Source organism: Arvicola amphibius, chromosome 6, assembly GCF_903992535.2.
Source record: "Arvicola amphibius chromosome 6, mArvAmp1.2, whole genome shotgun sequence".
NCBI lineage: Eukaryota > Metazoa > Chordata > Mammalia > Rodentia > Cricetidae > Arvicola > Arvicola amphibius.
Genome location: NC_052052.2, coordinates 20,229,353 through 20,253,915, shown reverse-complemented (window position 1 = coordinate 20,253,915; position 24,563 = coordinate 20,229,353). Strand labels below are relative to the sequence as shown.

Here is a 24,563-nt window from a genome sequence, read left to right as displayed (position 1 = left end):
TACCTCTACCAAGGCTGGGCGACCACAGAGGAAGTAGACTAAGCCTCTCTCTCCTCCCATTTTATATTCCCTGTAGGTCTGGGAGTAAAGGCATGTGACTCCCCAGTACTGGGATTCAAGGTGTGAGCCACCACCACCTGCAGGTGTTTCTGCATTGATCTTGTGTAGCCCACGGTTGCCTTGAACTCACAAAGATCCTTCTGCCTAGGTTTTCCATATCCTGGGATTAAAGGTGTGTGCTACCACTGCCTGCCCTCTAATGGCTTAGCTTTGCTTCAGATCTTTAGGAAAGCTTTATTGATTAAAACATAAGTAAAATAACACTAAAGGTGTGTGCCAGTACTGCCTGGCAAAACAGTTGTTTTCTTTTTTTTTTTTTTAAATATTTATTTATTTATTTATTATACAATATTCTGTCTGTGTGTATGCCTGCACGCCAGAAGAGGGCACCAGACCCCATTAGAGATGGTTGTGAGCCACCATGTGGTTGCTGGGAATCGAACTCAGGACCTTTGGAAGAGCAGGCAATGCTCTTAACCTCTGAGCCATCTCTCCAGCCCCAAAACAGTTGTTTTCTTAATGTTTAATAGAAAACTTGGGTTTACATCTTGGCATTCTGTATCTCGCTCTGCTACTGGCTTACTCTTCTCATCAGTGCCGTGTCCTTCAGAGGAGGAAGATCAGAACACGGATTCTGAAGACCCCACACTGGGCTGTGGCTGGACTTTGCCAAGTGCCTCCCTTTCTGTTACCTCTATGCTTAAAATCTATGTTTCAAAGTGCTCTTAATAAAACCTAAGTGTGCTTCACAATAATAACAGAAAGAGAAGAGAATATGTGAGCATTTTCGAGTTACCTTGTCAGCAGGAGTCAGTTTGGTCCACGGCTTATCTGCTCGCCGGTCATAATCCTGAGCATCTGTAACCTCCACATACTCATTAAACCGCAGGATCTTCCTGGCAAGTAGTTCAGCCACAGTCGGCCTTTGACTGAGCTGAAACACACAGAGCCAAGCATGCATTAAATTGCCTTTACCATTCACTGAACAATGGAATTACATGGGAGGCTTTCTTTCTTTTATTTTTATTTATTTATAAGATCGATCTATCTATCTATCTATCTATCTATCTATCTATCTATCTATCTATCTATCTATCTATCTATCTATCTATCTTATTATGTATGCTGTGTTCTGCCTGCATGCCAGAAGAGGGCACCAAATCTCATTCTAGATGGTTGTGAGCCACCATGTAGTTCCCGGAAATTGAACTCAGGACCTCTGGAAGAGCAGCTAGTGAGTGCCCTTAATCTCTAAGTCATCTCTCCAGCCCTCACTTGTTTGTCTGTCTGTCTGTCTGTCTGTCTGTCTGTCTGTCTGTCTGTCTGTCTGTCTGTCTATCTATCTATCTATCTATCTATCTAGATATTTATTTGATTTTTTGGAGACAGGGTTTCTCTGTGTAGCTCTGGCCATTCTGGAACTCTGTAGACCAAGCTGGCCTTGAACTCACAGAGATCCGCCTGCCTTTGCCTCCCAAGTACTGGGATTAAAGGCCTGCGCCACCACCATTGACACTTTTCCTTTTTTTTTTCTTTTGTTTTTTTGAGACAGGGTTTCTCTGTAGCTTTGGTGTCTGTCCTGGAACTAGCTCTTATAGACCAGGCTGGCCTCGAACTCACAGAGATCCACCTGCCTCTGCCTCCTGAGTGCTGGGATTAAAGGCATGCGCCACCACCACCTGGTCAACACTTTTTCTTTTGAGATAGGGCCTTACACTGTAGCTCAGGCTAGCCTGAAACTTGCAGTTAATCCTCTTACTGATCCAACCATCTGCAAGCCAGAATTACAGGCATGAACTGCCACATCCAGAGAACCTGAGAAGCTTTAACTATACCACCCTGGGTCCCATCCTCCCCAAAGCTCCCCAAGGACCTGGGGAATCAAGAAATTCCTTTTGGGCTGGCAAGGTGGCTTAGAGGAGAAGAGCACTTGTCACCAAGTCTAATGAACTGCAATTAATCCCTGGAGCTCAGTAGGGAGAGAGCCAACACCCACAAGTTGTCCTCTGACCTCACCACGCATACCATAACATGCAACATTCCATTCACACAAAGTAAATAAAAGTGTATGAAAAACTGTGGGAGTTTGGTTTTCTGTACAGAATCATAGCCGTACCCTATGTTCTTCAAACTTTAATATGTACCCTTAGCGCCTGAAGATCTGGTTACCATGTAGATGCTGCCTGATGACAGAACTCAGCGCAAAGTACAAGGTTAGCAACTGTGACACCCTTGGTCCATCCCCTAGCACTGGCCCCTCCCACCACCCTACCCCAAGAAAAAACAGATTCTGATTATAAATGGATCTAGAATAAAACCTGAGGTTACATAGCTCTGAGATGTCCTAGGAAATGCGTGGTCAATGTTACCAAAATATCAGATTCTGTGAAGAAGTATGATTTTTTTCCTTAAAGACTTATTTATTTATCTATTTATTTATTTATTATACATTCAGTGTTCTATCTGCATGTATGCCTGCACACCAGAAGAGGACATCATCAGATCCCATTATAGATGCTGTGAACCATCATGTGGTTGCTGGGTTTGAACTCAGGACCTCTGGGAGAGCAGCCAGTACTCTTAACCTATGAGCCATCTCTCCAGCTCTGAGAAATTAGATTTAAGGCTATACAATTAGGTAACCTTAAATGTTAAAAGGCAATAGAACCACTAATCAATCTCGAATAAGCAAGGATAATTCCTCCGTTCCTGGAGAGGGACAGAAGAATTCCAGAAAGAATATCCACACTTCCACTGGGATTTTTTTGGTCTTGTTTTGTTTTTCAAGACAGGATTTGTCTGTGTAGCTCTGGCTGTCCTGGAACTCCCTGTGCAGATGAGGTTGGTCTGGAACTGAAAGATCCACCTGCCTCTGCCTCTGCCTCTGCCTCCTGAGTGCTGGGGGTAAAGGTGCTGTGGCATTATGCCTGGCAATTCTTATGTTTTTTTTTTTTTTTTTTTTTTCCTAAGACAGGGCTTCTCTGTGTAGCTTTGGAGCCTGTCCTGGAACTCATTCAGTAGACCAGGCTGGCCTCGAACTCACAGAGATCTGCCTGCCTCCCAGAAATCCCTCTCGAGTGCTGGGATCAAAGGTGTGTGCCACTACTGCCCAGCAAGTCTTATGATTTTTAAGAAGTATCTAGAGAGCTAAGAGCACACCCAAATCTGCAGGAAGCAATCACAGAAGTCGTGGAGAATGGAAGAGAGGAGACGACTCCAGCGCCAACATGGACCTGTGTAGAAAAGGCCTTATCCCGACTGATCGAGAAAATTATGTCTCTCCTTATTTTTTTAGGACTCAAGATTATTTCAATTGTTTTCTTGATTAGAAAACAACCAGTTTGCCTTGCAAAACGGAATGCTACAAAGTCTCCTATTATTGCATATATATACACACTTACATATAAATAAAAATTTTAGTCTAAGAGGGCTCACTAGTAGAACACTTGTTTAGAATGCACAAAGACCTTTTTTTTTGCTCTCACAAAACAACCAAGCAAACAATCCCCCCTAGACAAATAAAAAAAGCTCTCACCATGTTCAGAATTTTTGATTCAAATGTGCCAACCTCTCAAATATTAAAAATAAACCAACAGATGCCACTCCTGCTAATGTGGTGGAGTTTTCTATGCATATGTGTTATTTTCATACTGATCTAAGGCACAGGCCCACTCCTTCTCACAGAGGCCACCCAGACACAAGGACACCGTACCTTTCTAGTGAGCCGACGCTTAATCTCCCGTTTCTCTGCTTGCCGATCAGCTTCATTTTTAGCTTCAATTGACAGAAACAAAGGATATTACTTCAAATGACAATTTGCACAGCAGACATTTAAGTACTTCCAATACATATACTTCTTAGCAGTCAAAGCTAGAATGAAATACTCCATTTGTGAATGGCTAATCAAGAAACTTTTCCTAGCAGGACAGTCTTTTCCTGTCCACTGTACAGTCAAATACTTAGAGCAAGACAGGGCAATGCATCAGGCTTGAGCTAAGTATGTTCTCTGTCTCCCGAGTGCTGGGACTAAAGGCTGCACCACCACCACCCAACAGTTTTTCACATTTTTAAAACACTTTAGAGGTACTTGAAGGTTTCCATGTGTTTAAAGATCTACAGAGCTGGACATTTTGTTGCTATTGACTACAGTGCTCTCAAAGAGGACGCTTGCAGGAGATAGTTCAGTGTACTTGCTGCACTAGAGGACCTGAGTCCAATTCCCAGAAACCACGGTGGAGGCTCACGACTGCCTGTAAGTCCAGCTGGGTGTGGGAATTCCACTCCCTCTTCTGGCCTACCATCACCCCACCTCAAATACGGCACACACTCACAACACATACATACACACGAGTAGTAAGAATAATAAATAAAAGCTTTTCTTGGGGGAAAATAGTTTCTAGGGGCTGAAGAGTAACTCCAGTTCCAGAGGACCTGATGCCCCCTCTTCATGTGCTGCACAGACACACATGCAAGCAAAACACATACAAGTAAAATAATAAATTACACATAAAAAAGAATGCATACTGCTCTTGCAGAGGACCCAAGTTTAGCTCCCAGCACCAGTATTGGGTGGCGCACAACTGCCTGTGACTCTGGCTCTGGTGGGGGGTGGATCTGATGCCTCTGGTCACAGTGGACCCCTGCACTCATGCGCATGTTCACACATATATGCAAATGAAGAAAAAGTTTCCAGAGTAATCCCTAAAAATAGGCAACCGACACCACGTCCTGTCGAGGGTAGCACCTATAAAGTTCTCAATTATAGATTCACTGAGTACCTAGGCTGTGAATATAGATCCGGAAAGCACCGAGAAAATAGGCAATGGAACGGTCAGACGGCATGCTCAGAAGCAGCTCTAGGAGATCCTCCCATTTCTCTGCTATTAACACTTTCATTCTTCCCACAGTCTCTGAAGAGAACCTAAGTCCTTCCCCTCTATCACAGGCACCCCCATCCTTCATCACTGAACCCTTTTTCCTTTTGCTTCCTTTCCTCCTCATTCCTGTATCCCTCTGCATCTGTATTCACAGGGATGAAATAAATATGAGCGTCTACAAGAGATCACTCTCTGAAGGGGCAAACAGGACTGCAGGCATATCCAGAGGGATGGGACTTGAGACACAAGGACACAGGGTATCCCAGGATATGACTGGTCCTTGTCCTAGGGGCTCAGCTCAGATTCCTCACTGAGGTGGGTACTTCCAAAGCTCAAGGACAGAGAGGCCTTAAGGGAAGAGCATAATCTCCAGAGTTCAGGGGTGTGCTGAGGGTAAAGGGTGAGAATCCCTGCTGTGAGAAGGAACTAACGTGGCTTGGGGTGGGAAGACCAAAGGGAGCAGCAGTGGAAAGACCTGGCTGTGACTATTTCTGGTGATTTTAACTGGACTGGACAAGCAGTGATGAGATGGAAGTGGGAGGCAGGACTGCCACCTGTCATCAGGAGCTACAAATCCCCGGAGAGGAAGGGGAGGAGCAACAGAGCACAGGTTCTAAGTCAAAACGCTGGTAAAACAAAGTCAGTCTTAGATCATAACATTGTTCTGGGGAGTTAACTATGCACATGGGCAGGAAGTTAGATACGCATTCCTCTTTGGTGGCTACAGAAATACAAGTCAAGCAATAAAAGCAGAAGGAATATTCTAGGCTTTATCCTTAGAATCCACCAGGAAGAGGAATGTTCTGTCCATCAGCTCAGCCATGACCTTAGCTCCCTGAACAAAGAAGGCATAGGCCAAGCCTGTATACACTGTCACAAATGCCATCACAGACCCAGGAGCTATGAAAACATATCACAGTACACTAAACATCTTCCTAGGAACTGGGCTTCCTGAGCAGGAACTAACTCTCCTTGGCCCTTTTAGCAAATACTTCTGTCCTAGTGCACATTACACTCGTGGTGCACAAAGGCTGGGCTTCATCATGCTGGACTTACGCTGTAGTATGTTCCGTTGCTCCAGCTCCTCTGCGGTCGGTCTTTGACTCAGTCGCCTACGAGAGAGACACAGGTACTTAACTGTCCACAGCAAACGTCCAACCACCATTTCTAAGGATTTTGGGTTTGTTTGTTTGTTTGCTTTTTTGTTTGTTTTGGCCAAGATTTATATTGACCTATAACAAAGAATCAGTAAAATTTCTAACATATTCTTCAGTAGCTGATTTATTATGAAACCAATTTGATACTGAAAGTGCTAACACACACACACACACACACACACACACACACACACACAATATTATGCTGAGTGTGGTGGCTTATACTGTGAGGCCAGCACTTGAGGAGAGAGGTAAAAGATCCTGCCTCCTCAGAACAGAAAGGTAGGTAAGTGTGGAGGTAGTTTGGCACTTAAGAACACTGGTTGTTCTACCAGAGAACCTGGGTTTGGTTCCAAGCACCCACGAAGCAGCTCAAAACCAACTCGAACTCTAGTTCCAGGGGATCTGAGTTTCTTAGGCACTGCACACACATGGTTAAATATAGTCAAAACATTCATACACATTAAAAAAATTAACAAAAAAAAAAATCCTTGCAGGGTGTGATGGTGGTGCACACCTTTAACCCCCCAGCCTAGTCTTCAGAGTGAGTTTCCAGGACAGCCAGGGCAACACAGAGAAACTCTGTCTCAAAAAAAAAGAAAAAAAAAAGAAAAAAAAAGGTGTTCATCATCTCATAGATCTTCTGTGAAAAGATGTCTCTGGTTTAGTGATGCCGAACATATTCTTGTTTTGAGACATGGTCTCACTGTGTAGCCCTGACTGTCCTAGAACTTACTGTGTAGACCAGGCTAGTATCAAACTTAAAGATCACCTGCCTCTGCCTTCCAAGTAATAGGATTAAAGGTGCACACACCTGGCCATGCTGAGTGTTTTAAATTATATCTGATGGCCATATGTATATGTTATTTTATTTTTTGGAAACAGGGTTTCCCACTGTAAATCAAGATGGTCTGAAACTTGAAGTAATATTCTTGCATCAATCTCCTGAGTGTTGGGATTCCAGGTACTCATTATCCCATCTGGCTGCAACATTAGTAGTAAGGCAGCAATAATGTCCTTTACACGAAGAGACACAGGGAGAGATGACTCTTTCAGGAAGGGCAGCTATTTAAGAGGAAAGGTTACATCTGAGACTATGAACACACTAATTTGTAAACGGTGGTTTCTCTGCTCTGACCCATCAGTTGCTACTGAATGATCACTCAGAGGTTAATATTAATTATAAAATGCTTAGCCGAATATCTCAGGCTTATTACTAACTAGCTCTTACCTTTATTTTTTATTTATTTTTTAAAATTTTCTTTTTTGGGGGGATTTCAAGACAGGGCTTCTCTGTAGCTTTGGAGCCTGTCCTGGAACTAGCTCTTTAGACCAGGCTGGCCTCAAACTCACAGAGATCCATCTGTCTCTGCCTCCCGAGTGCTGGGACTAAAGGCGTGCGGCACCACCGCCCGCTACTTTACATTTATTGACAAGAGCAGAGACAGAGGTGAAGAAGGACCTGCATTGCTGAGCAGAGTCACTAAGATCTCAAGTCCCAGCACATGGGAGGCTGAGGCAGGAAGGTTGCCATAGGTGCAAGGCCAGCTTCAGCTACAGAGTGAGTTCCAGGCTAGCTTAGGCCACAGCATGAGACTTTCACAAAACAACCACAAAAGAGTTTACACTATAATCCCCAGAACTTTTGCAGTGAGCACACTGGTGGGAACTTATAGAATCCAGACTTTCAAAGTGGCCCCAGAATCAGTCATAAGAACAAACAAGAAATACAACCCAGGCAGCGCCCTGAAGCAAAAACTCTGGGTGGAACTCAACAATTTGCTTTTAAACAAGCCTGCTAGGTAAGTTAAGCCTGCCAAATGAATGCTTAAGTATGAGAACCACTGAGTAGAATTAATTAGAGGAACAAAACACCAGAGGTAAACACTAACAGGGCTCTGACTCAATTAATTGTATCAGTTCAGTGGAGTGACACACAGTGAACATTAGAAGTAAGGACAAACACTATATATTTGGTCGCTGGTGGTGGTCTGAGTCTTTTATCCTAGCACTCAGAAGGCAGAGGCAAGTGGACTCCTGAAAGTTTGAGGTCAGCCTGGTCTACACAGCAAGTTCCAGGAGAGCCAAGGCTACATAGTAAGACTCTACTTCAAAACAGAGGCAGAGGCAGGCAGATCTCTGAGTTCAAGGCCAGCCTGGTCTACAGAGGAGTTCCATAACAGCCAGGGCTACACAAGTAACCAACAGCCAGGGCTACACAAGTAACCAAAAGGAAAAAAAAAGATTTTATTATTTTTAAGCGTGTGTGTGTGTGTGTGTGTGTGTGTGTGTGCACGCACGCGCACACACATGCGTGTTCTGGGGACCAGAGGTGTTAAATCCCTTGGAGTGGGAGTTACAGGCAGCTGTAAACTGCCTGATGTGGATGCTGAGGACCAAATTCAAGTCTTCTGAAAGAGCACATCTGAGATTTAAAAAAATTGTTTAATACACACACACACACACACACACACAAAACAATACAGTTCAGTGATGGGGCGTTCGCCTAGCTTGCATGAGTACCTGTGCTCTATCCCTGGCACCACAGGAAGCAAAGAGCCTGTAGCCAGGCATGGTGGCACACACCTGTAACCTCATCCTAAGTGCCATGAAGTCCGATCTCAAAAAGTCAACAAACTATAAACCAAAATTCAGAAAAGAGAATGTATGTGGCTTGAAATCATTATTTGAGGCACGGCCTCAGGGAGTCCTAGATCACCCTCAGGCTCATGTACCTGCAGGTGGTCTTGAATGCTAGCTCACTGCTTCTGGGAGGGCAGGTGCTACCACACCCAACTGAAACACTTGTTTTCAGTCCTTTAGAGAAGTTTGTCAAGCCTATTTTATAAGCTTGGTGGCAAGCACCTTTACACACTAAACCATCTTGTTAGCCCTTAGGTTTTCTTTATCCTGTAATTTTTTAACTATTACTATAATGAACACGTGCTTATTTTTATACTATAGGGAGAGAAAAAATCTTTGCAAATCATAATTTGATAGACGGTAGAATCAGTCATGGTGGCACATGTCTTTAATCCTAGCATTAGGGGTACAGAGGCAAGTGGATGTCCGTGAGTTCAAGGCTAGCTTGATCTACATAACAAGTTCCAGGTCAAACGCGGCTATATAGTGAGACCCTGACTCAAAAAATAATGTCCTAGTGGCACACACCTTTAATCCTAGCACTTGAGAGGGGCAGAGCCAGGAGGCTGACTCAGTGGGTAAAGTGCGTAAGCTTAAGGACCTAAGTCTAGTACCCATGGGTATGCCAGCAAGCGGCTGCGACCCTGCACTGAGAGGAGGAGAGAGGTGGGTCTGGAGGCTCTCTGGTCAGCCATTAGTCAAACTGGCACGTTCAATGAGAGACCCTGCCTCAAATAATAAGGTTGGGAATGACAGAGGAAGACACTGAATGACTTCTCTTTGGCCTCTGTAAGTGCACACATGAGTGAAGCACACTTCTTCCCTTCCACTTTCCCGCATACGCACTCTCTGCCACAAACACACAGTTTCTCATACAAATTGTGCACACATATATTCAAATACTCTGTGTATACACAGATGCATGCAAAGATGTACACAGACATATCCAAACACTCTGTATATACCCAGATGTATGCTCACGTGTGCACACACACTATGTACACTAGCTGCACACACACTACTACGCACACTAAAACACAAGCAGAAAAAAAAATAGATGATGAGTAACTGAAACCTCATCATGAGAAAACCAGACAGATTTCTACAAAATAAGTAACCATGTTCTTCTTTTGTTTGTTGCTGTTAAGACTACCTCTCTCTATGCAGCCTTGGCTGTCCTGAGCTTACTGTGTAAACCAGGATGGCCTTGAACTCACTGAGATCTGACTACTTCTGCCTTCTGATGATGAATATGTTCTTCGGAAAAAAAAAAGATGATGAGGGCCTAGAGAGATGACTCAGCGGTTAAAAGCACAATACTCTTCTGGGGGACCCAAGTTTGACTTTCAAAACACACATAAAGCTGCTCACAACTGTAACTCCAGTTCCAGGGGATCCTATACCCCTCTAGTCTCTGAGGGCACTTCACTCATGCATGCACATGCATGTATACAAACATATACACACACATGCACACACAATTATTAAACCTTTAGAATAAAATGGTTAAGAATAATTTTCAGATTAAAGCAAACCAAAGAGTCAGGGCAACTAGATTTCACATATTTGCTCAGACTGGAATTTAGACTTTAGAGCACAAAACCTTGCTATTAAAAATATTATGGGTTAGGCCAGGAGGTGGTGTACACCTTTAATCCCAGCACTCGGGAGGTGGAGGCAGGTGGATCTCTGTAAGTTTGAGGCCAGCTTGGTCTACAGAGTGAGTTCTAGAACAGCCAGGGCTACACAGACAAACCTGTTTTGAAAAACAAAACAATTATGAAGTAATGGTGGCATATACCAATAACTCTAATACTTGGGAAGGGGAGGTGGGAGAATGAGGACTTCAAACCCATCCTCAGGTACATAGTTAGTCTGAGAGTAGCTTGGGCTACACGAGACCCTGTCTCAAAAATAAATAGATACATATAAGTAAAACTGAATATGGATAGTATAGATAAAAACACTACATTAATACTAGTTTTTTTCTCTTTGTAAAGAATTTGTAGGTATGGTGTGGGATACGAGAAAGTCCTTTTTTTTTTTTTTTTTTTTTTTTTTCGAGACAGGGTTTCTCTGCAGCTTTAGAGCCTGTCCTGGAGCTAGCTCTTGTAGACCAGGCTGGTCTCGAACTCACAGAGATCCGCCTACCTCTGCCTCCTGAGTGCTGGGATTAAAGGTGTGCGCCACCAACGCCCGGCCGAGAAAGTCCTTCTTCATAGAAGACTGTGCTGAAGTACTTTGGAGTAGAGTCCCTGAGCCAGGTGTGGTGGCGCATGCCTTTAATTCCAGTACTCAGCAGAGGCAGGTGGACTAGTCAGAGCTATGAGATCAGCTGTATGTGTTAGTGTGCATATACCTGTAATCCTAGCACTTGAGAGACGAAGACAGGAAGATTCTGAAGTTCAAGGCCAGGCTGGGTTACATAGAGAATTTGAGGTCAGCCTGAACTACAATGAGAACCAGTCTAAACAAAACAAAACAAAGATCATGAATGTTTGAGAATCTCATTATATGGCCCAGATTAGCTTGGAACCAGCAATATTCTAGCAATATTCAGTCTCCAAAATGCTGAAGTTACAAGTGGGAGACATCCTACCCAGCTTACACTGTGTTCTGAAAGGGTCCAGAAAAAAAAAATAAAGTATGGAGCAGGGCATGGTGGTGCACACCTTTAAAACCAGGACTCAGGAAGCAGAGGCTGGTGGATCTCTGTGAGCTCGAGGCCAGCTCAACTACAGAGTGAATTCCAGGACAGCCAAAGCTACACAGAGAAAACCTGTCTTGGGGAAAAAAACAAACAAACAAACAAAAAAACCCAAAACCCAAAGTACATGCATATTGGCATTGTACACAATAATTAGTAAAGCAAACAGTACACACTAATACATCTAGGTAAATGGTGTATTTTCGCATAACTTTTCTTGTTTGAAATGGGTCTGTCCCCCTCTAAAGTAACTGATACACAATATGAGATAACGGCTTCAGCACCCCAAATGCCAGAGTATACAAAGGGCCTGCCTTGTTTCTAGATGCAGAATGAGTACAGTCTGTGTACAAGGAAAGTAGAGCTGGAGAGATGGTTGCTCTTTCAGAGGACTTGGGTTCCATTCCCAGCACCCTCATGGCAGCTCACAACTGTAACCGCAGTTCCAGGGGATCTGACACCTTTACACCAACACACATAAAATAAATTTAAATAAATAAATAAATAAAAACAAAGAGAGAAAAGCTAGATGCCTATGGTAGGAAAGAAGGCTGGGCCTTAACTGATGGATGCCCTCAGTTAACTTTTCTTGTAGGGAGAAGGCCAAGAGTTTTTTCTTCCTTTTATTCCTTTTAGACAGGGAGAAGTATCTGTGCCATGCAAACATCTGTCCACACACAAATATGCTCATTGCTCAAACAAGAGCTTGGTCTGCAATCCACTTCCCTCCTTTTTGACTCCAGCTGACTTGAAAAATATACTAACTTTTTGAAAAGAAAGAACTACATGATACTTATTTTAAAAAAAATACAGGTATGATGAGTTAGGTTGGTTCAGCAATAGGATAAGTCACACAGGAATCCGCATGTTCTGGAAACCAGCCTGACTCCTTTAGCAACCCTTTCTAAGCCTCCTGTGTTATGTGATGGCTGAAAGCTCCTAGTGCCATCTCTGATGTTCCCCATCTCCTAAAGCATAGAGAACTCCACACTTGTAAAAATTATTCTTTTAAAAGACAGATGAATGCTTCACTTTCAAGGGTCTGACACACACAAACCCAAATGCAAAGGCATACCGGATCAGCGTGTTCCCAATCTGGTGCCGTATTTCATTCCACTCCTCCTTGCTTTTACGAGGCCAGGAATTCAGGTTCAGCTCTGGTTCACTGGGTCTGCTGCTCAGCTTCATTGCCAGTGTGTCTTTCCTCTTCACTCTGTTGGCCAGAGCACCTTTACACAGGGAAAAAAAAAATGCTAAGGCACAAAGGCGCATGTGAACCAGGCAAGAGCATGAGAATACAACTCCCAGCCACCCAGCCGGCTTCAAATGATCCAGCCACACTCAGAGGAAGAGACAACATAAGACATTAAGGCATTTAATTTTCAGCAAAATAGAATGAGTCAGATAATGGATACATATCACTCTACACTTTCCTGATTTAGTGAGAATTAATTTTTTATTTTAATTTTACTTATCTCTTTTTTTGTTTCTCGAGACAGGGTTTCTCTGAAGCTTTGGAGCCTGTCCTGGAACTAGCTATTGTAAATCAGGCTAGCCTTAAACTTACAGAGATCCACCTCTCTCTGCCTCCTGAGTGCTGGGATTAAAAGTGTGCACCACCACTGCCCAGTTTTATTTTTTTAATTTTTAAAAATATTTTTAATTATTTATTTATTATGTATACAGTATTCTATCTGTGTGTATGCCTGCAGGCCAGAAGAGGGCACCAGATCTCATTACAGATGGTTTGAGCCACCATGCGGTTGCTGGGAAATGAACTCAGGACCTTTGGAAGAGCAGGCAATGCTCTTAACTGCTGAGCCATCTCTCTAACCCCTATTTTTTTTATTTTATGTGCACATATGTCAGGGTATCAGATTCTCTGGAACTAGAGTTATAGACAGTTGTGAGCTGCCAGGTAGATGCTGTTGGAAATGAACCCGGGGCCTCTGTAAGAGCAGCCAGTACTCTTAACCACTGAGCCATTTTTCTAGCTCCCTTATTATTTTATTTTGTTTGTTTTTCAAGACAGGGTTTCTCTGTGTAACGGTCCTGACTGTCCTGGAACTTGCATTCTAGACCAGGTTGGTCTTGAACTTACAGAGATCTTCCTGTCTCTGCATCCTGAATGCTGGAAATAAAGGTGTGTGCACCACCCTGACAGTGACAGTTTCTAAAGATGGAATCTAGTTTGCTCTGGGGCAATACTCTGACTTAAAACACGAAAGCTTTGATATTAGTAGATCTTGTCATCTCTTTCTTCATCACTGTTTTGAGAGAAAGTCTTGCTATGTTGCCAGGCTGCACTCAAACTCCCGAGGCCCTTAATCTCTTACCTCTGCCCCATAGAAAGTGGACTGGAGTCATCATTCTCTTCCTACCCTTGCTTTCTTTGCTGTTTGGAGACGGGTTTCATGTAGCTGACACTCCCACACTTCCCTTCCCTGCTCTCATCTATCCAGAACCCATTTTTGGTTTCTGAGCTAATTTGGCAGTTCGGGCAATGTTCCAACTAATGTAATCCTTTTGCTTTAGACTCTCAAATGCTGTGGTTATAGGTGTGAGCTACCATATCCAGGAAAACACACTTTTTTAGTTTACGGTATCAAGAAGTTCATTATATTAAGAAAAATCATCATTTATCTCTTTTATTTAAGTCTTTCCTTTAAGATTTTTTTTAATGATGTATGTGTGTTTATATCTGTGTGGAGGTATGTGCACATTGAGTGTAGGTTCCCTCAGAAGCCAGAGGTATTGGGTCCTCTGGAGTTGGGAGTTACAGGTGGTTGTGAGCTACCCAACATGGGTGCTGGGAAACAAACCCAGGTCCTCTGCAAGAGTAGTATCCACTTTTACCTGCTGAGCCAGTTAGTTCTCCAGCATCTTAACTCACTCTTCAGTGTAATCTCTGTTCCAGTTTTTCTCTATAATTCTTAGCCTCTATCTTCAAGGTGAATGGCTTTGGTTTTCATTTTTTATTTTTGTACTGAGCACTGAATCCAGGCCCTGTGCTTAGCACAAGCGTCACAACTGAACTATACCACTGGTCTCTGGGGAAGCAGATTTAAAATATAAACCAAGAATCTGAATGATGATGGCACACACCTTTAGTCCTAGCACTAAGGAGGCAGAGGCAGATAAACGTCTGTGAGTTCAAGGCTACCCTGGTCTACACAGTAAATTCCAGGCTAATCAAGGCTACACAGTTTATCTCAAAATTAAGTAAAATAAATCCAAATGATTCTGTCAATGTGGCTCCCTCTCATGGCTTCCTTCAACAGAGGCACACTAGGGAGGCAGAGTCCTTCACACCGGCCTCCAACAGCCAGAGGACTCCACAGAACAGGATACCTGTTTCCGCACTTGCTGGGGATCTAGCTCATGGACAGAGAGTTTGCATGGCATGTGTGGTGCCCAGCCCCCAGCACGACAAACAAAAGAACTTTCACACTTTCCCTCTGTTTCTTACTCTGATGGCTTTCATCTTCATCATCTTCATCTTCTTCATCTCGATACTGAATGGGGCCCTCTGAATCGGAGTCACTCTCCTTCCCTTCCTCTTGCAGACACGGTGGTAGTTTAGGAGTGCCCGAGGTAGGTATCATATCTTCAGCAAATGCCAATGGGCAGGTCTGCTCTTCTTCTTCATCATCTGGACTAACAAATGAACATAATATGGTTTTGCCTTTTCAGAAACAATGAGGCTTTTACAAAAGGACAGAAACACACACGAAAAGACCATTAGTAGAAGACACATAAATCCCTGTCTTAACATTAATATTCTTCGGAGCTAGAGGAATGACTCAGAGGTTAAAAGCACTGGTTGCTCTTCCAGAGGTCCTGAGTTCAATTCTCAGCAACAACATGGTGGCTCACAGCCATCTATAAGTGGTCATGGATACCTTCAGACAAAATACCCATACACATAAAAGTATATAAATAAAAGTAGTTATAAACAAACAAACAAAACATTAACATTCTTCCCAAGAAGCTTTTTAGTATTCATAAATCTAAAAAGCACTGGGTTCAAATCCTTCGCTGATTCTTAGTAGATACTGATAAATTTCAGAATTTGCCTAATTTCATTCACAGAAGTCTTTAGAGTATACACTCCCCTTATTTAGGTTTGAGATACTAAACAGGAGAGAGGCTGAGTGACAAGCCAGGACTTTAAGAGATGTGATAACCCAGGGCTTCTTCATTATCAGCAGAAGTTCTGAAGCACCACATAATACATGTGTATCATGTAAAACTTGTAGTGTTAATATTCACATCTACAAACAGGCACTTTTGGTGTCGACACAGAAATCATCATAAAAATCCATTTACAAAAACACAAGCTGAGAGAAGTCAGCAGGTTTAAAAAAGCCGTTTCTAGAACTGACACTCCTGGCAGAGAATTTCTTGAACTTTAATTTGCCCACATTTTCTGAGGCGGCTTCCCATGTGTGGCTATGTACACTAAGCACAGGAACAGGAGGCAGGCAATGAACACTCACACTTTAAGCATTTCAATCGTGATGGGAAGTGACCTGGTCCGCCCCAGGGTACCACTGTCCTCAGAGAAGCTGTCACTGCTCTCAAACAGCAGGGAATGAGCTCTGTGAGCGCCTTCCAGGGGAGGAGTCACAGGAAGGGGGCTAGTAAGGGCCTGCTGAATTCGGATATGCAGTGGGAGTGGAGGCAGCCTGGAGGGTATATGGGGCTCCCCAAAACTCTGGTCCTGTATCTTCTTGAGGACTTCCTTTTTCTGATCTTCCAGCTGGGAAAGGTCCTGGGATAGATCTAAAGGAGGGGAAAACTCAACTTCTGGCACAATTTGAAAAGTCTTAGCAGGGAACGATGGGGACCGTGGTGGCTCTGGAGGTATGTGGGTAGGCAGCGGGGGCGACGGGGAGGACGGCGGGATCATCAGCGGTTGTTCCCACACAGAGACAGTTTTTTCTCTTTGATCACTTGCTGTTTTTGTTGTGGGTGAAGCAGCAGGCTCTGAGGTGGGTCCCAAGGCTGACGGAATGCCTCTCTTGGGTGGTAAGGGTGGGGACGGTTTCGGCAACAGTGTACCACTGTTTATTGCTTGGGACAGTTCAGCTGGGAAGAAGAGAGCAACATATTGTTAACACAGCCTTAAAATGCACAGAAGACCTAGGCCAGAGTTGAGGTCAGAACTAAGCTTTCAGGCAAATTATATAATTTCATAGCTCTGGGCAATCAGGGCTAAACAGCAAGGCTGTCTTCTCTGTGTAGCTGGGGATGGGGAGGAGAGAACAACACTTTACAAAATTTGGTCTGATGACCTGAGTTTGAGCCTTAACTCACAGTGGAAGGTGAGAAGCAATTCCTGAAAGCTGTCTTTTGACCTCCACAGTGCACTGTGATGTGTGTGTATTGGCACTTACACACAGCATGTACACACACACACACACTAATAATAAATTAATTAAAACCCAAAGCACCCCAATTTCTTGGGCATTCTTACATTACCCTGTTAAATGGTGACACCTTAACATCTCAGCTTTGTATTATACATTGTTCAATAAAATTCAGTAAATTTATAAAGTTATAAAGACTTTAATAAGTCTTGACTTATATGGCAAATACAAAGCCCTTCAAAGAAGCTAAACTGTTTTTTAATGTTTTTTTAAAAAGCTTTTAAATTGCTGGGCAGTGGTGATGCATACCTTTAACCCCAGCACTCAGGAGGCAGAGGTAGGCAGATCATTGTGAGTTTGAGATCAGCCTGGTCTACAGAGCTTGTTCTAGGACAGCCAAGGCTACCAAAGAAACCCTATCTCGAAAAAAAAAAAAAAAGCAACTTGGGGGTAACTGGTTCTTTTTTTCCATCAAGTAAGTCATGAGGATCAAACTGAGTTGTCAAGCTTGGTGACAAGTACCTTTAACACTGGGCCACCTCAGCAGACCTATCTCCATGCCTTCCTCACCAGCACCAGCTGAGGTAACAAGGGAAAACAAGGTCTCATCTTATTTTTTCTTCTTCCAGAAAGAAAACTAGAAGATAGACACTAGGCAGCTTGCCCAAGATCACACTACAAACAAGCATGGCCTTTAGCTGGTACCCAGGGCACCCATGTTGTTAGACTGTTGCTCCGTTTCCCACTGACCCTTATTAGTGAGCACACCTCTTAATGCTCTGTGCACCATGCTCACTTTGTGTTGCACTCTGGGTTTGATGGCAGAACAACTCTTGTCTCCATCCGTAGCATGTTCACAGGGATATACATAGTGTGCCCTCAATATATGTTTACGAGACACTCTTACTCTATAGCATGACAGCATATATCCCTACTGATCTTCCCAGAGCCCACATGACTCAGGCATTAATCTATGTAAGAAGTGGGCCATCACATCATATGGAAGCTAACCTGCGAACCAATTAAAGAGGCATTCTTTTGATGAGCAACCTCTAATCGTCTGAATCTTTTATTTTAGTTTCTCCAATGTTCTCAAAGAATCTATAAATTTCCCCAAATAAAACGTTATTTGCCCTTAAACTCATTCCATGTAAAAATTCAGAGTGAGCTGGTCTTGGCTGCCATCTCACTTATCCCAGCCAGTCTTCACAGAGGGCACTCTATGTTGACCCTGCAGTGCACGCTACGATCTCAGCAGCAAGAGCTCAAGATCGTCCTTGCTACAAAGTGATTTCAAGGACTGGACTACGGATGAGACCGAGTCAGAAAAACAAAATAAAAACAATTAAGAAACAAACAGAAAACCTCACCCCAAACAAATAAATTAAAAGAACAGCCTAGGAAAACACCGCACCTGATATGCAAAGGTAAGAAGAGCACTTAGCTGCTCCATCTACAATACTCTAGACAGACTTCAAGACAGGGCTTCTCTGTGTGGCCCTGTCTGTGTTGGAACTCACTCTGTAGACCAGGCTGGCCTCAAAGTCACAGAGATCCCCCCGCCTCTGCCTCCAGAGTGCTGGGATTAAAGGCGTGCACCACCACCACCCGGCCCATTTTAATTTTTAATTGATGAAGTAAATTGCTTTATTTTTCTTGAAAGAGGGTCTCACTAAGTAGCTTGTAGGTTGATCTGAATTCACTATGTAGACCAGGTTGGCCTGGTCTTAACCTTGTTTTCTTAAGGTATTCTTTCATTGAGACCTGAGACTTGCCTGACTGACCTGTGACCCCGAGAGTCCACCTGCCTCTGCCGCTCGCCGCTGGGAATCTGCACCGCTCTGGCAGCTGTCTCTGCCGGGCTGGCAGCTGCTCCGTGAGCCCGCCGGGGACCCGCTAGAATTTTAGGAATTAAACCTAGCACTCACAGTGCACCACCACACACACTTTTTTTTAAAAATATGAATTCCAGGGGTCGAACACAGGTCCTTGTGCTTGCGCAGGCATGTGCTTTACAGACTGAGCCCTTTCCTGGGCCCTAAGTGATCTTTCTTTTTCTATATTTAGAGCTTTATTTTATTTTTATGTATGTTTATGTGTAGGTGCCTACAGAGGCCAGGAAAGGTCAGTGAATGCCCAGGAGCTAAAATTACAGGGCATCAAACCAACTAGTTCTGAAAGAAGAGGAGGTGTACTTAACTGCTGAGTCATCTCTCCAAGACACCCCCAACCCAACCTATCATTCCTAAGGATTTCTAAGTAACAGCTGATAATAAACTATCTGCGATTATAATCCTTTTGTGACAGAAATGGTATTTTAGGATCAAAGCATTAGGAAGGTCACTAATTTTAAAATAAAGTCTAACCTTTAAGTCATACCTATTTAATCTTAATAAAAACTCTGTGACTTACCCATTTTTCTTCTGTGAGGACATGTCATAGAACAATATTGATTCTTGGGCCTACTGCTCTGGGCTATCAATTCTCGAACTTCCTATGTAGCTGAGGATGACCCTCCACTCCTCCCTCCTCAGTGCTGAGAGGAGGTGTGCAGCACCACAGCCAGCTAGTGATTCTCTGTGCTACCATAACTGAGCAGAAGCGTGTAACATGGTCCCCGGATTAGCAGCATGGACAGCCCCTGCGAATCTATCAGAAACACAAGCTCACAGGCCCTAGGTTGGGCTTACTGATACCAGAGCCTCTGGAATCAATGCCCCCTCATCCACAAGGACCTTCAAGGTGAACTTAACCAAAAGCGTGGCGATCACTGCAGCCCACGGAGGGTTTGAGAGTCCATGTGAAAGCTGCTCCTCAGGCTCCTCAGAGCTAAGTCAGGACAATGTCCATCAGGATGAGTTCCATCCTCTTTCTACTGTGCTACACCAACCTGTTGATCCTGAAGCCTGATTAAGGTTCTAGTCACTCCATCCAGATGAGTGACATCAGAGTCTTAATGAGTATACTTTTTATTCATTAGCTGCGAAATCATTAACAAGAACTTAAACCTAATATTATTTTTCCTAAAAAATTACCATTTCATTATCTCTGAAACTCTTTTTTATTTTTTGTTTTGTTTTTGTTTTTTTGTTTTTCGAGACAGCGTTTCTCTGTAGCTTTGGAGCCTGTCCTGGAACTAGCTCTTGTAGACCAGGCTGGTCTCGAACTCACAGAGATCCGCCTGCCTCTGCCTCCCGAGTGCTGGGATTAAAGGCGTGTGCCACCACCGCCCGGCTTTATCTCTGAAACTCTTATCAGTGACAGCTTTTCCTTTTTTCCTCCCTTTCTGGAAAATTCTTGTACAAAGTGCAATTATGATAGGAAAATAGACCCAAACAAGACTTTAGGAAAAGTCAAAGTCATTTCCTAAGCCTATACACATGCACTGCACACTTCCTGGCTTTCGTTTTGTGGTGCTCCTGAGTAGCGAAGCCAGGCCTATCTATGCTAGGTTAGCACTACACATCAGACACATGGATACACGCATGCACACCACATGTTCTTTAACATTTTGAGATAGGATCTCACTAAGTTCAAGACTGGCCATGAAGGCCTTGAATTTGCAATCCTGAGTAGCTGAGATCACAGGCCTGTTCTAGCAGGTCTAGCAGGTCTGGCTTCCTTTACCATCATTTTTTAAAAAATCAATCAATGTACCAATCTATCAATCTGTCTATCTATTTTTGAGACAGGAACTACAGACTCCAAGCTGGAACTTGCTATGAAGACCAGGACAACCTCAATTTTGGCAAACTCTCCTGTCTCCATTTCCTGAGTGCTCAAGTTCACAGCATCCCACCGCGCACCCAGCAAGAGTAGCATTTTAACTCTCCCCAAGTTAAAATACGATGTTATCCGTACAACTTAAATACCTCTGTAGTTCCCATGAAGATGCTATAGTGAACACTGAATCACAAGTCAAGACACTGACAAAACCATCATTTTAGCTACCAGACTTATGTTTAAAGGTAGTATTGGTAGTTTAAAGTAGTTGAGACATTTGCCTTGCCCCTTGTAAACTGTGCCACTATTCTAATTTTCTCAGTGAAACCAAAGGCAATTCCATGATGGTCAAGCTTATTTTTGCCTTCAAATATCCAGTACATCTACTATATTTAATATATTTTCATTATTGCTGTTTTTGTTTTTATCAAAGAGAGAGGAGTTGAGACAGTTTCATGTGGCCCAGGCTAGCCTCAAACTCACATATCCAAAGCTGATATCCTTGAATCCTGTCTCTGCCACCTGAGTACTTTCCAAGTGTCACCAATGCCCAGTTCTAGGGGATATTCTTTTTAAATTTTCAAAATTGTAATTATCAAATAAAGAAAATGAGCAGTGCTAAAGTTAGTTTTGTAATACTTATATAATAAATCCCACATATTCAGATAGACACATATGCAGGCAAAACAATATATTTGAAATTAAAAAACAAAAAAACCAAAATTTTCTCTCTCTCTTTCTCTCTTCTTGAGACAGGGTTTCTCTGTGTAGCCCTGGCTGTCCTGGAACTCATTTTGTAGTCCAGGCTGGCCTCAAACTCACAGAGATTTGCCTACCTCTGCCTCCCAAGTGCTAAGATTAAAGGTGTGCACCACCACCTGGTTCTAAAGTTTTTTTCTATATTGAGAATATTCAAAGAGATGAATTAGAAAACTCTTCCACAGATCAAATCAGAATCTAGTAGTCATTCAATAAAATAACTGTCCAAAACTAAACCAAACACAATTCTGAAGACTTACCCACGACAGGGTTGCTGTTTCTGTGAGCTGGTTTAGGGGGTGGGATGGGGGGTTGCTTGGCAGGGGCTGCATGAGTGACAGTAGTGTTAGCGCTCACAGGGGCAGCAGGCAGAGTCCTGGGGGCTGGGGTAGGGGTGACAAAGGAATTAGCAGTCTTCGTCACGTGTGTGGCAGCAATGGTGACAGCAGGCGCGGTGGTGGTAGAGCCAGAAATGGAGGACAGGGACCTCGCTGCACTGCCAGACATGGCATCCTTTGCTTGCCCTTCACTTGTTTCGGAAGAAGAGGACGAGGATCTGCTTGGAGGGACCAAAGGATGCTTAGGTGCATGCTCAGGAGCAGGCTCAGCTTCTGAGTTGGGCTGGCTTCCGGTTGAGCCTATGTAACAAATGATAGGATTTAAAACGGAAGAGAGACTGGAAATGTGAACACATTTACAACCAACGTCATCAATGAATTTACAGATTAGTGTATAGACCACGTTCCAGATGCCTTCAACATGCTTATGGAGTGTCCATAAGAGAGGCCAGTAAGGGTAGTGATGCTTCATACAAGAGCCTCCTACCAAAGACATCCCAGGTAAATGCCTGCCATGCAAGCACGAGGACGGAGTTCAGATCTCCACTACTGTGTGACACCTTGATTGCATTCTGACACTCCCAAGATTGACAATAAAGTTTGTTTTGAATTAGAGGGCAGAGCTAGCAACTTGCTGACCAAATTTAACCATAGAGGTTTTAGAGGACTGAGGAAAGATAGACACAGGAAGTAGTAGGCAAGGCTTGGAGAGGATCTCAGCCCTTTTGGATGGAGGAACAAAAAAGGAAGTCACTGGTTGCTTCTCCAATGCTTCTCTAATCGTGCAGGTTCTTGCCCTGAATTCTTATTAATAAAGAATAATTAGAAAAACATATTTACATAAAAGCTAGGTTCTAGCCCTAGTGCTGTGCTGGAGGTGGAGTTAGAGACAAGACCACTGGAGTTCCCTGGCCATCCATTCCAGCCAAGCAGTGAGCTCTGGGTTCAGTAAGAGATGCTGTCTCAAAATAAATAAATAAATTGCGTGGTAGTGGCAAAAGCCCCAGCGCTGGGAAGGCAGAGGTGGGCAGATCTCTGTGAGTTTGAGGCCAGCCTGCTCTATACATTGAGTTTCAGGACAGCCCAGAACAGTTACACAGAGAAACCCTGTCTTGAAAATCAAAATTAGATAAACAAAACAAATAAAACTAAATTTTAGCTGCCCCCCTCAAAAGGTGAAGAGCAAACAACAATGCCAACTTCTGGTACCCACAGGTAAATAGACCTGCACCCATAAAAGCACACACGCAAAATTCCTTGGGAAGAACACAAATGTGGAGCTTGACAAAATCCTACAGAAGGGCTAAGTGTGATGGCTCCCATCTGAAACCCAGCATATGGGAGGCTAAGGCAGCGAGACCACCCTGAGATGGAGGCCAGCTTGAGCTACAGAGTGAGACTCTGTGTCAAAGAATGAAGGTGGAGAGGTGGGCACGGTGGCACACAGCCTTAATCCCAGCACTCGGGAGGCAGAGGCAGGAAGATCTCTGTGAGTTCAAGGCCAGCCTGGTCTACACATAGAGACACGGTCTTGAAACAAACAAGTAGAGAGAAAAGAAAGGGGCAGAGAAAGAATCACAAATTTAGAAATTTGGGGGAATGGCTGGGAGTAACAAGGGCAGAAAACTGCAGTTTCTCAAGAACATGAATCCCTCTCCCCATCTGACTTCTCTCTCCTGCAGTCCTCTGAGGTTAATGAGAACAGTCTATGGCTTTCACGCTCTTACCTAGTCTCTTCTTTGGATCCTCTTCTGGAATAAGATTTCGAAGACTTGATCCTCTCACTGGCTCTTCTTCCACCAGGACTGGACTAGACCTGGCAGTTCCTATGGGGGTGGTGTGGCCATTCTTTAATGTGGCATGGCTCAGTTTTCCTGCATCCTCATAACCTGCAAGAAGAAAGAGAAAAACACTACGTGATGGACCTGGCATAGTCAGATGGAAGAGCTGGTGGTTTCTAACCTCTCTTACCTCACTCTCTCTAATAGATAGGCTTCTTGTTGAAGTCTGTGTTATCTGGAGCCTTGCAATATTAACAGAAATAGAGTTCTTCTTCCAAAAGGTAATTTATTACCAACTACATCAAGTAACTTGCTACATAAATAATCTATCACACGTCCATATCACCATGTTAAGGTGGGGGTACAGCTCAGTGGTAGAATACTTGCCTAGCATATGGAAAGCCTTGTGACTGACATCAGCACTGAGGAAGAAAATCACACTGTGATAGAAAGGCTCCAGAAGCCTACCAGGTGGATGAAAGATAGTCTGTTTAAATTAAGAAAATGGGGGAGGGGCAGTTGGAAAAATGGCTCAGTGGTTAAGAGCACATTCTGTTCTTGCAGAGGACCTCAGTTCAATTCCCAGCATCCTTGCCAGGCAGTTCACAACAACCAGTAACTACAGCTCCAAGGGACTTTTTTTTTTAAAAGATTTATTTATTATGTATAATAGTACAACACTCTGCCTCCAAGTATGCCTGCAGGCCAGAAGAGGACACCAGATCCTATGATAGATGGTTGTGAGCCACCATGTAGTTGCTGGGAATTGAACTCAGGACCACTGGAAGAGCAGCCAGCTCTCTTAACCTCTGAGCCATCTGTCTAGTTCCGCTCCAGGATCTTTTGCTTCTGACCTTTGCACTCATATATGCACAGTCCACAACACAGATACACCAAACACATATACATAATTTAAAAAATAAGCCTTTTGGTTGGGTCATGGTGGCGCAGGTCTTTAATCCCAGCACTTGGGAGGCAAAAGCAGGCGGATCTCTGTGTGTTCAAGGCCAGTCTAGTCTACAAAGAGAGTTCCAGAACAGCCAGGGCTGTTACATAGTGAAAGTCTGTTTTGAAAAACAAACAAACAAACAAACAAACAAAAAAAGCTTCAAAAAAAGCAGCAATAGTATATATAAAAGGTAACAT

At 43.5% G+C, this 24,563-nt stretch overlaps 1 protein-coding gene across 2 annotated transcripts in view; it reads right to left on the bottom strand.

Annotated features, from left to right (window-relative positions):
• The window catches only part of Phactr4 (phosphatase and actin regulator 4), a 74,182-nt gene that overhangs the window by 5,719 nt on the left and 43,900 nt on the right, over nt 1-24,563 (bottom strand). For both annotated transcript variants that reach the window (XM_038334277.1, XM_038334278.1), the window contains 8 exons: nt 23,364-23,525; nt 21,559-21,936; nt 15,944-16,535; nt 14,914-15,101; nt 12,520-12,673; nt 5,994-6,049; nt 3,773-3,834; nt 857-994 (listed from right to left, as the gene is read on the bottom strand). In XM_038334277.1, the coding sequence (XP_038190205.1) occupies nt 857-994; nt 3,773-3,834; nt 5,994-6,049; nt 12,520-12,673; nt 14,914-15,101; nt 15,944-16,535; nt 21,559-21,936; nt 23,364-23,525 (1,730 nt within the window). The remainder of the gene's footprint in view (nt 1-856; nt 995-3,772; nt 3,835-5,993; nt 6,050-12,519; nt 12,674-14,913; nt 15,102-15,943; nt 16,536-21,558; nt 21,937-23,363; nt 23,526-24,563) is intronic.